The sequence below is a fragment of the Galeopterus variegatus genome, unplaced genomic scaffold (assembly GCF_000696425.1).
Source record: "Galeopterus variegatus unplaced genomic scaffold, G_variegatus-3.0.2 Scaffold2729, whole genome shotgun sequence".
Taxonomy (NCBI): Eukaryota; Metazoa; Chordata; class Mammalia; order Dermoptera; family Cynocephalidae; genus Galeopterus; species Galeopterus variegatus.
Window position 1 is genome coordinate 177,628 of NW_007728840.1, and position 17,215 is coordinate 194,842.

General features: G+C 40.0%; 1 protein-coding gene across 1 annotated transcript in view; it reads left to right on the forward strand.

Moving 5' to 3' along the window:
• Positions 1 to 14,430, forward strand: part of PRRG1 (proline rich Gla (G-carboxyglutamic acid) 1) — a 106,464-nt gene extending 92,034 nt beyond the window's left edge. Inside the window, exon 4 of the mRNA XM_008582823.1 lies at positions 13,776 to 14,430. Coding sequence (XP_008581045.1) covers positions 13,776 to 14,261 — 486 coding nt within the window. The 3' untranslated portion in view covers positions 14,262 to 14,430. The remainder of the gene's footprint in view (positions 1 to 13,775) is intronic.
• The last annotated feature ends 2,785 nt before the right edge of the window (positions 14,431 to 17,215 follow it).

Genomic DNA, 17,215 nt, shown 5'->3' on the forward strand with positions numbered 1-17,215 from the left:
TTTTTTTTTTTTTTTTTTTTTTTTTTTTTGGACTGGTAAGGGGATCACAACCCTTGGCACAGTGTTGTCTGCACCACGCTCAGCCAGTGAGTGCACCAGCCATCCCTATATAGGATCCGAACCCGTGGCCTCGGTGCTACCAGCACAGCACTCCCGAGCAAGCCACGGAGCCGGCCCACGCCCAGGCTTCTTAATAAGTAAACACAATTGACATTATGTTTTAAATACTCTGTGGATAACCTAACATATATAGAATGATTACAGTGACAAGGCGGTTTTTAAATCTAATTCAAAATGAAACCCAGCCTTTTTACCCATTTTTAAAATAATCAGTGTTGTAAGTGTATGCTATATGCTAGGTACCATTTCAGGTGCCTTCCAGACATTGTGTTGTTAACAACAACTTTGTGGGCTGTGGATCATCCCAATTTTACAAATGAAGTTGAGAAAATGGGTTCAGGGTAGTGTCATTTTCTAAAACCACACAGCTAGTAAGTGATACAGCCTGAAGCATCTGGTTTCAAAACAAGTCTTTGCATCATTTCTGCTCTGCTGTCATCTCAATTCCATGCTCTGTGATCTGTATTACATAGGTGACTTTATTTAAGCAAAAGATCTGTACAACAGGTATCTTCCTTCCCTTTTTAAAAAAATAATTGGCATTTAGGTTTGTAGGCAGTGTGTGCAGGTCTCTTCCATGTGCTCAGACTCAGAGTTAATGCTCTCCCTGTTGCATCCAGCCCTCAATGGCCAACTTCACCCTCCATGTTCACTAAACACACGGGTCCTAAATCTTCTCTGCATCTCAAACTGGCTGCTTCCTCATCCTGTAATTTATAGCCAGAATGCCAGAAAGGGTTACTTCTACCTGTTGCCTTCTCTGAGAGAATGAATGAATTTGTTCTTAGTTTTGGAAGAAGTACTACATCCACAATGTTCAGGAATAAAACATAAAATGATCTATAATGACGCCTTCCTCCTGTCCCTATCCCTATACTCCCAAATGTCTTCCCTCAAACCCAAAAGGTAACCTTCCTATGGAGATTTCTATACATCTTTACATACATTTGTTTCATGTAGATATGTAGATATCAGCACACATGGATATATACCATCTCCCCTTACTCAAATAGTAGCATAATCCAGCAACTTGCTTTTTCTCCTCCTTAACGATAGCAAAGAATGAATTTTAAAATAGTCAGTATTACATATTGGTCACTAATGGTATTTTAGGACTTGAGATTCCTTCTTTTGCCTCTTACACCAGGACACCAACCAAATGCCCCACCTTGATTGATTCCCTCCAAGTGTCCCAAATCCAAACCTTAACAGTTTCCAAATAATTACATCTAAATTAACGAGGGTTTACTTTATGTAAGCTGTATGCCACCTGGCAAAAAAATAGTCCCCATAACTAATTTAAACAAGACTCAACCTTTGCCCTCTTCTTCATCCCCCAGCTCTGAGGGTACTTCAAAACGTTCATAGAAAGATAGAGTTGAAAGATAATACGAATCATTTCACGAGCATTTTGAAGTACTCTCTTATATCACCTTCAACTGGTAGTCCAAGAAATTGAATTGGCACTTATCACACCAAGCATAAACATTGTTTCCCAGCAACTTCTTGTTGGGAAAATAGAATAATTTAATCAGGCCCCCTCGCCTTACGTCTGGTTGGGGATGGTGCAGCACATTCTTTGTAAATAAGTTGTGGGTGGGTAGAGTTAGTGTGCTTGCACAGCGCCACAGTTCTGGCTGGTGTTGAGTGCCTCAGGCGTCTGCTGCAAATGGCCATGCTCTCAAATCTATGGCTTCCAAGGTCCTGTTTCCGGTTACCTTGCTCATAGGCCTGCAAGTGAAGGGTTTGTGACCCAGTCTGGACAATGGGCTTGAGGGGTCTGTGAGCTCCAGACCCAGCCCTAGCACGGCAATGGCCCAGTTGTCAGGATTGTGGGCAGACAAAAGAGCTCGACAATTGACATCATCGGCAGAATTATGGGCAGGTAAAAGAGTGCTACAATTGGCATAGTCAGCAGGATTATGGGCAGATAAATGAGCTCAACAGTTAGCATAGTCGGCAGGATTCTAAGCAGGTACAGGGGCCGAAAGCGCCTGGTAGAAGGAGGAAATGTGGCTACTTTTGGATATGCTCTGTCCTATGGCCACCTTCCTGTTGACTGGAATGTGGTTGTTGCGCACTGTACTGCAAGGCAGCATAGACCAGGTGTGAAGGTTAATTCTAGATGTCAACTTGGTTAGATGAAGGAATGCTGAGAAACCTGGTAAAGCAATCTTTTCAGGTGTGTCCATGAGGGTGTTTCCAGCAGAGATTAGTATGCGAGTCTGAGTGGCCTGGGTGTGAAAGACCCACCCTCAGTGTGGGTGGGAACCATTCAGTCCACTAGGGGTCTGGAGAGAACAAAAGACAGAGGAAAAAGGTGAATCTCTCTCTCTCGATCCGCTGGAGTTGGAGCTTGACATCAGAGCTTGAGACTCTTCAGCTTTTGGGTTCCAGAACTTACACCAAGGACACCATCAGCTTCCCTGGTTCTGAGGCCTTTGGACTTGGACTGAGCCACGCTACCAGTATCTAGTTTATAGACGGCCTGTCATGGGACTTTTCTTCATAGCCATGTGAGATAATTCCCCTATAAATCCCTCTCATATAATTATAACATATCCTATTGATTCTGTCTCTCTGGAGAACCCTGACTAATACACCAGGCACTACAGCAGAAAGCCCCGTGGGAAGGGGAGGAAATGTGGCTGTCCTTGAGCATGTGGTGCCCAGTGGCCACTTTTCTGCTGAACGGAGCCTGGCTGCTCCTCACTATGCTGCAAACTGATCAAGATTTGCAGCAGAAAGCAGAGTTGTTGGAAGCGTGGATGATTATCCTGGAGAACGATGTGCAGTGACTGGCCACTCCTGCCCCTCACACCAGGGAAGATGACCAACTCAGTGGTGAGTTGGGGGAAACCATGCGTCTCCAGGCATGACCTGTTGTGATCAGAAAATAAAGCATGAACAGCCTATGGGACCAGATGGGCAACTGGTGGGCAATCCACAGGTGACCCGGTACACCATCTATGTCCTGTATACCCAGGTTGAACTGGTTGACTTGGGGAGATAGTTCAGGCAGAAACATGGGGAGACCCTAGCTGCTTGGCTATCACGGTTATGGGACCTAGGGGTGGATAGTGTGGTATGCTCTGGTGAGGAGATGGAAAAATTGGCCTCCATTACTATACACCCATCCCTGAGGCAACAGCTGCAGAATAGCCGCAGATATGCACAAGGGCCAGGTAATTATTCCTTAATGGAATGGGTGAGTGCGGCTGCCGGAACCATGTGGGCAAATGCTGGAGAATTGTCCAAGATTGTTAGTAAATGGCAAACATATGTGAAGCTGGTCCAAATCATTCGAGAGCTGGGGATGCAGCAGCCCATGTTTAATGTGAACACTAGTGGCCCGGACGATGAAAATTTTACAGGCAGCATGAGAGACATAGTGCTGCAAAATGTCCCGTCAACATCCTTTGGGTTAATGATGGCCGTACTGGCCCCATACATTGGTTGTCCTATGCATGAGGTAAAGACCATGATAGCCAGCCTGGGTGAAGTAGAGGAGAAAAGACAAGCAAAAGGGGTCCGAAAGGTGGCTAAGACCAAACCCCCAAGAAATGCTTGGGATTTTATCCCAAAGGGACCAAGCAAGACTAGCCATAAGCAGATGTGGGTTGACTTGTTTGTAGCAGGGGTTGATAAAAAGAAAATTGACTGGCAGTCAAATACAGTTCTGTTTGCCCTGTGGCAGTAATTGCGACCTTAACAGCATTTTACCAAATGTGTAGAAACAGGTAGCAAGGGACTCTCAGTGTATTTAAAAGATTTTTTGGTTGTTCCCTAGGAGGCGGAAGAACTGTTGTATTTCGATTAGAGAGCGGGCTAAGGTACTTGTCTTTTGGGGGCAGGCGAGGACCAGAGGCCTCATGTTGAATTGACAATATGTTGGTCAAGGACAAATGTGCAACATGTTTTGGCGTTGGTGGATACAGGCACAGAATGTAGCCTGATATATGGCAATCCAGATAAGTTTCCAGGGGCCACAGTTTGTACAGATGGCTATAGAAGACATAGTACTGAGGTCAAAGCTGTGTCATTGCCATTGGGCATAGGAAGATTACCTCCACGTGTATATACTGTTTATATATCTCCCGTAGCTGAATACATCTTGGGTATGGATGTACTTTATCGTTTGCACCTGCAAACAACAGTTGGAGAGTTTCAGCTGTGAATACGGACAGTAAAGCCTGTGTTACGAGGATATGCTAAACATGACCCACAGGTGTTACCCAAGCCAAGACGTGTAGTTAATGTAAAGCAGTATTGCCTACCAGGAGGACATGCAGACATAAGTCCCACTATATTGGAACTAGAGAAAGTTGGCATTATTCATCTGGCTCATAGCCCATTTAATGCTCTGGTGTGGCCAGCAAAAAAGCCTAATGGTACCTGGAGAATGACTGTAGATTATCGAGAACTAAACAAAGTAGTACCTCATTTGCATGCAGCTGTGCCTTCAGTTCACGACTTGCTGGATCAGCTGAAGACTCAGCTGGGAACTTATCATTATGTATTGGACCTTGCAGATGCTTTTTCCTCTATTTCAGTCTTTGCTGGTAGCCAAGATCAGTTTGCCTTCATGTGGGAAGAAAGATAGTGGACCTTTCAAGTATTGCCCCAAGGTTATCTGTATAGCTCAACCATCTGTCATGGTTTAGTGGCTGGGAACCTAGCCAAGTGGACTAGGCCCAGCATGGTTACAACGTTTCACTACATTGATGATGTGTTACTAACCTCTGACTCTCTTGCAGATTTAACCCAGGCAGCTCCCACACGGGCTAAGTCATTTGGAACAATGTGGGTGGGCTGTGAACACAGCCAATGTGCAAGGACCTCGGCTGTCAGACAGATTTCTAGGAGTGATCTGGTCGGGAAATACAAGAGTCATCCCAGAAGCTATTATAGATAAGATACAGCCATACCCTTGACCCACAACTGTAGCTTAGCTACAGACATATTTGGGACTTCTGGGGTATTGGAGAGCTTTTGTACCCCATATGGCCCAAATGGCATGCCCACTATATGCATTGTCAAAGGAAGGAGCTCTCTGGGATCGGATTGAGGAAGTAGGACAGGCTTACCAGTCTACAGAAAGGGCAATATAGCAAGTACAAGATTTACAAGTGGCCCATCCCACTAAGCCTTTTTTTGTCTTTTTTTTTTTTTTCCTTTTTTTGTCTTTTTTACTGACCGGCAACGGGATCGCAACCCTCGGTGTTGCGCCTGCACCACGCTCAGCCAGTGAGCGGGAGCCGGTCTCCACATGGGATCCAAACCCTCGGCGGGAGCACCGCTGCGCTCCCAAGCGGTGCACTCTCCAGTGCGCCACCGGGCTGGCCCCCACTAAGCCTTTTGAGTTAGATGTACTTATAACCCAGAAAGGGTTAGGATGGGGTTTGTGGCAGAGACAGGAACAATTCCACACACCTGTGGGATTCTGGTCTCAGCTCTGGAAGGGCACTGAAGTGCACTTCACCCTAATAGAAAAGCAGTTAGCAGCTGTGTATTCTGCCTTGATAGCCACTGAAGCTATCACAGGAACTTCCAAAGTCCTAGTAAGGACAACATACCTCATAATAGGTTGGCTGCACACGTGGGCAACCAACCCTAAAATGGGTGTTGCTCAGACTCCCACTTTGTCTAAATGGCGAGCATATATAGAACACAGGAGCACCGTGTCAACGAGTCCTCTGTCCAAAGATTTGCAAAATGTGCTAGGCCCATGTGGTATGAAAATGGCACAGGGCTAAGCAGTCAATGGGCTGAATTGAAAGCAGTATGGTAGGTGATAAAAAATGAGCCTGGGCCATTAACCATCTGTACTGACAGCTGGGCTATGTACAAAGGTTTAACCCTTTGGATATCTGCTTGGACATATCAATGGTGGATGTTAGGCCACCGACCCCTGTGGGTACAAGCCATGTGGTAAGAGTTATGGGAATTGGGGCATGAGAAAGAACTACCTCTTTTCCATGTCACAGGATACTTCCCCTTAGCCAGTCCAGGAAATGATGAAGCTGATGACTTGCCTAAGGTAAGATGGCTGGAGAGAGCTCCAGCAGCTGATGTAGCTGGGTGGCTACACTGGAGAATACAGCATACTGGCTGCAAGACTGGGTGGTCAATAGCTTGCTGGGTGCTGCATAAACCCGAGAAGAAATTCCCCTGATGGACAGATGTTTTCCTGATGAGCAGACAGTTGCCCCCCTGATGGGCAGATAACTCATGTGAAAGTGCCCCTGACATGGTGGCAGGTGGATCTTGTGGAACCACTGACAAAGTCAGAGAGTTACTGGTCATCTGTTTGTATGGCCTTGTGGGGCCCCAAACCAGGCAAGATACCTATTCCTGCATCCATCCTTTCTCAGGATGGCAAACTGGCATGTATCTTACCAGAGGGGTGAGGACTTCCCATATCGGTACCAATAACTCTTCTGTCTTTTTACCCATAGTGTTCTGGCTGCAGGCACTGCACCAGAGTCAACTGGGTACATACATACATTGGCATTATCACCTGCTGAATGTGTGTTGAACTGCCCATCAGTATGACTGCTGGATTCGTGTGGAGGATCACATCTATGGTGACTACTAACCAGACATATGCAGCTAGAGGTTAAAAGGACAGAAGTACAAGCCTTAAGGCATATTGAACAGACAATAGGTTACGTAAACGTAAGGGTCATTTATCCTTGCTAAGGGAACATCACGGAAGATTCTGAACAGATAGATTGTATGGCGAGGGACCCTGAAGGGGTGGATTATTGGGAAAATAGAATAATTTAATCAGGCCCCCTCGCCTTGGGTCCGGTTGGGGGTGGTGCAGCACATTCTTTGTAAGCAAATTATGTGTGCATATGGGTGGAGTTAGTGCACCTGCATGGCACTGCCGCTTGGCTGGCATTTAGTGCCTCAGGCGTCCACTCTGCACAGCCATGCTATTGAACCTGTGGCTCCAAGGACCCTTTTCCCGATTACTTACCACATAGACCTGCGTGTGAAGGGTTTCTGACCCAGTCTGTGAATGGACTTGAGGGGTCTGTGAGCTCCGGACCCAGCCCTCGCTCAACAGTTGGCCCAGTCAGCAGGATTATGGGCAGATAAAAGAGCTCAACACTTGTCTACCCCTAGTGGCAGTTTTCAAGATAACACCTTACTTTTTCTGTCAATTTATAAATGATCTCTTTTTCTATATTCTCAGAAGTTAGATATACCTACCTTATAGACAAAGAAATTAATATAAAAATATTAAGTGACTTGTATGATTTCCAGCTATTTCCCTAGAAAATCTCTCTTAATATGGAATCTTAAAAATTTTGGACAGCCCCTTTCTTGATCTTCCTAGTTTTTCTACCTTCCGCTCCCAACAGGGTAGCTTTTGGAGTTAAAATTGGTGTTTAGTCCCTCGTCTCTCCCGTCTTTCTTTCCCTTTTCTGTCATTTTGTTCAAGGAAAGGGAGAAGCCGTGTTTGTGCTGTCCATAAATGCTGCTGGGCCCTCCTCAGCAACACAAACTCACTGGGAAATCATCCCATTCCCAGCTTTCCTAGTAGGTTCTGAGCTGATTCACAAAAGTTGGAAAACATGCTCAGCTCTGCCTTTCCCATTTATGAATAGAGTTCTTCAGGTCTTGAGCCACTTAAATTCTATTCATAAATGGCAGTGAGAAAATTCAAAACAGAAAAGCTCACAATTTATAAAAGGAGTATTACTCCATTTCTGTTGCTCATAACAGAATACCTGAATCTATGTAATTTATAAAGAAATGAAATTTATTTCTTACAGTTTTGGAGGCTGGAAAGTTCAAGGTCCAGGGAACACATCTGGTGAGGGTCTTCTTCTGGGTGAGAACTCCTTACAGGATCCTGTGATGACCAGGGTGTCACATGGAGAGAATGCACTGAGCAAGAGAGCTTAATCTTCTCACTTGTTCTCCTTACAAAGCCATCAGAACCATGCCTATTAGTCCATGAATGGATCGGTCCTTTCACAAGGACATTGTCCTCACAATTTAATCATTTCAAAGGCCCTTTCAAATGCCATAATTGGATTTCCCACCCTGTTAGCACTTTACAATGGGGGTCAAGTTTCCAGTACATGAACTTTTGGGGGACACATTTAACCCATAACAAAAGAGAAACAAATATTATTTAATAGAATCTTGCACCTACTGAATTTTGTTCTACAACTCACCTACCATGATGAAACATCTACCACTTGGGGCTCCTTCCTTTGAAATGGTTTTCCAGACCTCTCTGGCAGATTCAGATTCTATAATTTGTGTAATTTTAGCCTGATATAAGACTGTAGAGTCTCTCTAATGACTCTTCTTCTTTAAACAAGTCTTTTACATTGTGCTTAAGATCACTGTAAAAATATGATTTAGTTATTATAGAAGTTCTTGTGTAGGCACACAGAAGTTTCTGCACAATAAGTATAATTGTTGACCACTAATTTCCATTCCCTCTAATGTACTGTTCTAAGTCTTGAAATCATTTGCTCTTTCTAAATATCATTTGTCTGTTTTCACTAAGACAAAGAACTACATAAATTGTTTACATAGACTGAATTTATTTGTTTGAGTGACAATTATATTAGTGTCAATTTTAAGTGAATTTTCATTTGGTCTTATTGCCTCAAGGACAAAATAAGTCTATTTCCCAAAGAAATACGTCTGTCATTAACTTTTTATTTAGATTATTTTTACCTTCCAAATAACAAAAATCAGAAATGAAAAGAGAAACATTACAACTGATACCACAGAAATATGAAGAATTATTAGAGATAAACAATTGTATACCAACAGATATGAAAAGCTGTACTAAATGGATAAATTTCTGGACACATACAAACTATCAAGACTGAACCAAGAAGAAATAGAGAACCTGACAGGCCAATAAGAAGCCATGAGATTGAAGCAGTAATCATAAATCTTCCAACAAAGAAAAGCCCACTAATGGATGGTTTTACATCTGAAATCTATCAAACCTTTAAAGAAGAATTAATACCACTTCGCTTCAACCTTTTCCAAAAAATTGAAACAGAAACCATTCTCCCAAAGTCATACCATGAAGCCAGCATCACCCTGATATCAAAGCCAGATAGAGATAGAACCAAAAAGAAAATTACAGGCCTATATCCTTGATGAACATAAATGCAAAAATCCTCAACAAAACACTAGTAATCAGATTACAGCAACACTTCCAAAAAATTATACACCATGATCAAGTGAGATTCATCCCAGGGATGCAAGGTTGGTTCAACATACACAAGTCAATAAATGTGATACACCACATCAAAAAAACTAATGATGAAAACCATATTATTATCTCAATTGATGCAGAAAATGCATTTGATGAAATTCAACATTTCTTTATGTTTAAGACTCTCGATCAAGTGAGATTCATCCCAGGGATGCAAGGTTGGTTCAACATACACAAGTCAATAAATGTGATACACCACATCAAAAAAACTAATGATGAAAACCATATTATTATCTCAATTGATGCAGAAAATGCATTTGATGAAATTCAACATTTCTTTATGTTTAAGACTCTCAGCAAATTAGGTATAGAAGGAAACTATCTCAGTACAATATAAGCCATTTATGACAAACCAATTGCCAATACCATCCTGAACAGGAACAAGACAAGGATGCCCACTCTCACGACTCCTATTAAACATAGTATTGGCAGTAATAGCCAGAGCAGTCAGGCAAGAGAAAGAAATAAGGGGCATCAAGATTGAAGAGGATGAGGTCAAACTGTCCTAGTTTGCTGACAACATGATCTTATATATAGAAAAACCTATAGACTCTACCAAAAAACTCTTAAAGCTTATTTAAAAATTCAGTAATGTTGCAGGATACAAAATCAACACCCAAAAATCAATAGCATTTTTATCCTCCAATAACAACCTAGCAGAAAATGAAATCTAGAGAGCAAGCTCATTTACAATAGTCACCAAAGAAAAAAATGCCTAGGTATCAATTTAACCAAGGAGGTGGAAGATCTCTACAATGAAAACTACAAAACACTACTGAAGGAAATTAAAGAGGACACAAAAAAGTGGAAAGACATACTGTACTCTTAGACAGGAAGGATTAACATTGTAAAAATATCCATTCTACCCAAGGCAATCTACAGATTATTTTTAATAACTAGTCCAGGAGGACATGATTCTCATACTAGTAACTTTATTTATTTATTTATTTATTTATTTATTATGAATGTTCATGAGATACAAAGCTGATTGTCCCCCCTCCTGTCCATGATGTGAGGGCCAGATTCATACTGGGGGCATATCCATTACCAGAAATTACTTTTGTACCCTTTCTCCCCTCCCAATTATCCCCCAAGATTTTTTTTTTTTTTACTGTGAATTTGTTTGAGTCCCCTGTGTATTCTTGATATTAATCCCTTGTCAGATACGTAGTTAACAAATACTTTCTCCCATTCCATACGTTGTCTGTCCCCTCTCTTAATTGTTTCCTTTGCTGTTCAGAAGCTTTTTAGTTTGAGATAATCACATTTTTTTTATGTTTTCTTTTGTTGCTTGTGCTTTTGGGCTCTTATTCAGAGTCTTTCCCAGTCCTGCATCCTGAAGTGTTTCCTCTGTGTTTTCTAGGATTTTTATAGTTTCAGGTCTCACACTTAAGTCTTTAATCCATTTTGAGTTGATCTTGGTATATGGTGGGATGTATAGGTCTAGTTTCATTCTTCTATACATGGATATCCAGTTTTCCCAGCACTACTTATTGAAGAGGCTGTCCTTTCCCTAATGTATGTTCTTGGTGCCTTTGTCAAAATCAGTTGTCTTTGAGTACATGGGTTGATTTCTGGGTTCTCTGTTCTGTTCCATTGCTCCATTTGTCTGTTTTCATGCCGGCACCATGCTGTTTCAGTTACTATTGCTTTGTAGTATAGTTTGATGTCAGGGAGTGTTATGCCTCCAGTTTTATTTATTCATTTATTCATTTTTCCTCCAGGTTGCTTTGGCTAATCGGGGTCTTTTGTTGTTCCATATGAATGTTAAGATTGTTATTTATATTTCTGTGAAGAATGTCATTGGTATTTTGATGGGGATTGCATTGAATCTGTAGATCACTTTGGGTAGTATGGACATTTTCGCAATGTTAATTCTTCCAATCCATGACATGGAATGTCTTTTCATCTTTTGGTGTCCTCTTTAATTTCTTTCATCAGTGTTTTGTAGTTCTCATTGTAGAGTTCTTTCAGCTCTTTGTTCAAATTTTTCATAATTTTTTTTTCTTTTGGTAACTATTGTAAATGGGCTGGCTTTCTTGATTTCTTTTTCTGCTTATTCATTGTTGATGTATAAGAATGCTACTGATTGTTGTGTATTGATTTTGTATCCTCCAACTTTACTGAATTTGTTTATCAGCTCTAGGAGTTTTTTTGTAGAGGTTATGGGTTTTTCTATACATAGGATCACATCACCTATGAACAGGGACAATTTGACTTCGTCTTTTCCAATATGAATGTCCTTGACGTCTTTCTCTTGCCTAATTGCTCTGGCCAATACTTCCAATAATATGTTAAATAGGAGTGGTGAGAGTGGGCATCTTTGTTTTGTTCCTGTTCTTTAAAGTAAAGGCCTTCAGTCTTGCCCCATTCAGGTTGATGTTGAAGGTAGGTTTGTCATATATGGATTTTATTGTGTCGAGATACTTTCCTTCTATACCTAATCTGTTGAGGGTCTTTATCATGAAGGGATTCTGAAATTTGTCAAATGCTTTTTCTGTGTTTATTGAGAAAATCATATGGTTTTTGTCCTTGCTTTTGTTGATGATAGTTTTAGAAGCACATTTATTGTTTTAAAAAAGCTTCATACATCTATATTTTATGAGTTTCTACCTGTGTTTAAATTTTTAATACTAGTGAAACTAATGAGTCATTTGAGAGGTTTCAGATTTTTCCAACATCCAGAAATGAATGCTATATCTGGTGTGTACTTCTACTGCTCATTTTAATATTGAAACTTGCATATTTTCAGCTGCATTTTTAGGTGCAATTCATTGTGAATATGTACACAGTCTTTAGTAAATCATACAGTACTTTTTATTACATGTGCAAATGTCTTAGAACCACAGAACATTGGAGTAATAATGTATCTTAGAGGAGATATGGTTCAAGGGTAAAAGATTGGTGATTTGGGGTCATTATAATGCCCACACAGTATTTTAAAAGACTCTATGACTTAGTAAATAAAATATAGAACTATATATTGTAATGCTAGCTTTATTTTATTTTTTTTATTTTAATTTTTCAGTGTGCAGTGTAGTTGATTTTTGTGTCCCTTTACTCATTTATCTTTCTCCCCTCCCTTTCCCCCTCCCCCTAGTGCTGGCTTTAGAGCCTAGAGTCTTACCTGGAACCAGACTTGGTGTTTTATGTAAATGCCATGCCCCCATGGGACATCTGAGTTTGCAATCCCTGATGTAGTCCAATTCCTTCTAGTTGCCCACTTAGGTAACACCCTAAGTCTCCTCCCCATCTCCACTTTTTCCAATATGAGTTCCAAGAGCTACCTCCATGAATGCCACATATTTAAATAATATCAGTGACCTGTAATACCTGCAAATATAAAAGATTGTGAAAAAGCACTGATTGACTAAGCTTAAACATTGAAAAATTGAGTCAGTAGCATTGGGATTGAGGGTGGTTTTTGTACCAAAGTAAGGGATAGATTAATCAGTCATTTTGAGGCAGAGACTTGATTAAGTATATAAAACTTAATTATAATAACTACTATTTGTTGAGTATTTATATGCCAGGGACTTAATTAGATATAATATAAAAGTTATCTCATTTAATGCTCAGACAGCCTATAAGGTAGGTTTGTATTATCCTGTTTTACAGATGAGGAAACTAAGGCTTAAATGAGTAACTTTCCAAGGCCTCATAGTTAGTAATTGGGAGGTGGGTTTTTTTTTTTTTCTGTCTATTAAATATTTTCCCCACAAACATTAAAGACTTTAACTACTAGACCACTTTCATGTGGGATTAAGGTCCAGGTTTGTAAGTAACCTAATTCAGTTTCTTCATTAGCCTGAGGCCTCTCCTAGGAACAATATGTAATTTCAACCTTCAGTCAGCATCTGTGTACTAAATTCTGGGGGTAGAGTGGGAGTTGAGGAGGAATGTCTGGCAGGAGAACCATTACAAAGCAACGTGTTCAACTGTAGAGTGTTAGAATGAAAGTCTACAACAGACGAAACTAGCACATCCTGTTAATGATGATGGGGATTGGTGATGAGAACCTTGTAGTTGGATATGGAGAATGATATTTGACATACTTTTAAGGGTAAGTTATCTGGTATAATCGGGAAAGGGGAGAACCCTCATTCCTTACTTTTCCCTCTAAAATGTCATAGCTGAAAATGTAAATAACTCCAAGTCTTCAAAAAGACTCTTGGGTTCTGACTGACCATTCTAGGGAGGATCCAGGGTGAGCTTAATGATGTATTTGTAATTTCTCATCATGGAAAATATAGAATGTAGGTCATTTGAACCAACAAATTTGGTATTGGTTTTTTGTTTGTATGTTCATTGAACCCAGACATTTATTCGTCTTATATTTACCATCTTTGGGTCATACTGACTTTCAATTTATTTTGTCTTATATTTTCAGAGAGAGTTTTGGAGCACCTACACAAAAGCGCAACAAGGAGACAGTAACAGAGGAAGTGACTGGTTCCAATTTTACCTTACCTTTCCATTAATCTTTGGCCTCTTCATTATCCTCCTTGTCATTTTCCTAATCTGGAGATGCTTCCTAAGAAACAAAACTCGTAGACAGACAGTGACTGAAGGCCACATTCCTTTTCCTCAGCACCTTAATATTATCACTCCGTCTCCCCCACCAGACGAAGTGTTCGACAGCAGTGGATTGTCTCCAGGCTTTCTGGAATATGTAGTTGGGCGCTCAGATTCTGTCTCCACTCGCCTATCCAACTGCGATCCCCCACCGACCTATGAAGAAGCCACTGGCCAGGTAAACCTGAGGAGGAGTGATACAGAACCTCATTTAGACCCACCTCCAGAGTACGAGGACATAATCAACTCCAGCTCAGCCAGTGCCATTCCTATGGTGCCTGTGGTCACCACCATCAAATGAAGCTGCAAACTTCTTTTTACTCTAATCGTTTTTAAAATACTAATGAAAGAACTTTCTAGCACTTTACCACTACATAAATGTACATTGAGTTATTTTATTGGACTCTTACAGCATACCACTTCACACTTCTGGTTTGATTTTCTTTAGTTTTTTTTTTTTTCTATTATAAAATCATTATTCATGCTCATTTTTGCTAGAGGAAATATATAGAGTGAAAATATACTAATGGGGGTCTTCATGAGATGAGATGAGATATATGTATACGTGTGTATATGTGTGCAAATGTATGTGTATGTATGTGCATATATATGTTTGTGCATCAACACAGTTTATGTGCAACTGTCTTGAAAATCCATTAAACTCTATCTAAATCACCTGGAAAGAAAGCATTACTCAATAAATTTGAAAAAAAGGGCACCAACAATTTGTGTGATAGATAGCCAGCAACATGTTGTACAATTTTGCAAAAAGGATGTACTTAGCATGTTTTCTAATTCTTACTGGCTTTTGTTAACCTCCTATTACTTCATCTACCTTAAAAGGAAAAAAAAAAAAAAACTGCATGTGATCATTTTCAATTTTAGAGACATCTCAGAAAGAGAGATAAAAAAAGAGAGACTGTGAGCACACAAAGCGATAACCTGTCTCCAGTGTATAGCAAGAAAATCATTGGTCATTAGCAGCGTTTGGCTCATTTTGTATTAAGGATTTTTTTTTTTTTTTTGATTGACTATCCTCTACCTCCCCCCAAAATTAAATAGTGTTTTTTTTTTCTTTAATCTTTGAATGTCTCATGCTATTTTTATTAACATATTGGTGGGGAGGATTTCCTGGCAACAGAATAATTTCTAAAGTGGATATATGTATTAATGACAGGCAGTAGATACCAATTAATCCCTTGCTCATGGGGGGCAATAATTATTTTCTTCTCACTGTTTCATTGCATTTTATTCTACTGTCTACTCTCTCTTACCACCACAGATTTCTTCAAGCGCCTAAGAGTTTAGTTAAAATAAAATGTTTGAAATTATTTTCTTAATGTTTCTGTATAGGCTGAAGTCTTTGCCTCAAGATTATTAGGAGACAATTTTCCAATAAATTATGAACCATGATTTTAATATTGCTCTCCAATTGGTGGAAGAAGATTTCAAAGTATGTGTTGTGCCAGATGCACACTAAATCTAGTTATAGTTCCACATAGGTCTCATTATTGTTGCTATTTTGTTTTGTATTATCATCAGATTTTTTTTTTTTTAAACTGCAGGGATTTTAGTTTTCCCTTGGAGCAGAGGGAATAAGCTGTGAATGACCTGCCAAAATAAACTGGCTCAGAAAGAAGAAATAAGACAGTTGTTTCATAAAGTTCCATTGTATATATACAATGATGGCAAATTCGTTAAATCATTTCAGGGAAATGTCTGTGCCACTCTAAGCCTCGTTAATGTTGCATAAAATGGTTAATGCAGAAGGAAGGATACAGATTTCAGGTATGTCATTCTCTGCTGCTTCCATTTCCATCCCCATCAGAACCTCCCCCAACCCTGCCCTGGAACCAAAGGAAGAAGGAATGCTGCAGGGAATCCTGAACTAGGACTCATATGACCTGAATTTTAATCCCCCTCTGCCACATACTTGCCAACGTACCTTGTGCAAGACCCATCTGTCCCTCAAACTGTTCAACTCTCAAACGGAGATACTATCATTTGTCCTGCCCTTCTCTGTGGGCTTTAAAAGAATCACATGAGATGGTGTATGTGCAAGTAATTTATAAAATGTGAAGAGCTAAGAGTAAGGTCATAGCGTTATCATTGTACTTCAGGAAAAGTTTTCTCCCTCTGTTTCCCTAAAGTTTATCAGAGCTTTCACGTAGTGAGAAAGTAGAGCAGGCTGCTCTGTAAAAGGCTAACATATTCCTAATCTGAGTGTGTGGGCTGTTGACCCCTGCCATAATCTGGTCTGTACCAAAGCAGTGCCAACTTAAAGATGATAGCCACCTCAGCACAAAAAGGATTAAGCAAATAGTTAATAGGTTTTGTAGATAACATGGACTAAAAATGGTTATATCTTGACCCTGGTGTCAAAAATGCCAGTATGGTTTTGAATTTTGCCATGAGTACATGGCGATCTTTGGCTTCTAGTTAAAGATGAATGTGGGAGGGAGTGTTTGATCCAGTGACTTGTGTATGTATGTGTGGGTTTTTTAATTTTATTTTTAAAAGAAAATTAAGGCTCCTTTCATGTGGACTTTTTTTTTGTCTTTAATGTCAGTCTTTAGATTAGACCAGCAGTTTTTAGACTGTGGCCAATGAACCCATGGGGTTCCTTGAGAGCCTTTTAGAGGGTCTATAAGATCAAAATATTTTCATAATAATATGAAGATGTTATTTTTCTTCTCATTCTAATTGTCTCAAAAAAAGAGTTGAAAATGTAAAACAATGCCATCTTTCCACAATTCTTTTTTTGTGTGTTTTAGAAAATACAGCTACTTCTCATAAAAAATGTTATTTATTTATGTTAGTGCATAATGGACTTATTATTTTTAAATGAATTAATACATTAAGATTTTCCATTTATTTTCCAATATGGCAAATATTGGTAGATATAAACTGCATAAACAAAAGTTCTTTGGCATCCAGATCCCCAGTAAATTTTCAGAGTATACAGGGATCTGGAGACCAAAAGTTTGAGAACTATAGGATTAGACAAGGGGGCAGGATATTCTAATGCTAAGTATCTATTCTTGCAACTTTCTCTTACATTTTAAACTCCTGATGTTGGATTTAATGCTGCCTCTTAGAGATACCAGAATTGCAGTGTAAGAATGAGTGTTGATCCTTGAAGCAAAAGCCAAATGCCTAAGTCGATCAATGACTACAGCTTTTTAGACTGTTGGTCAAAGAAAACACTACTCCATAGTAAAAGCTGCATCAGCCACAGATCTCATGGCTGCTTTC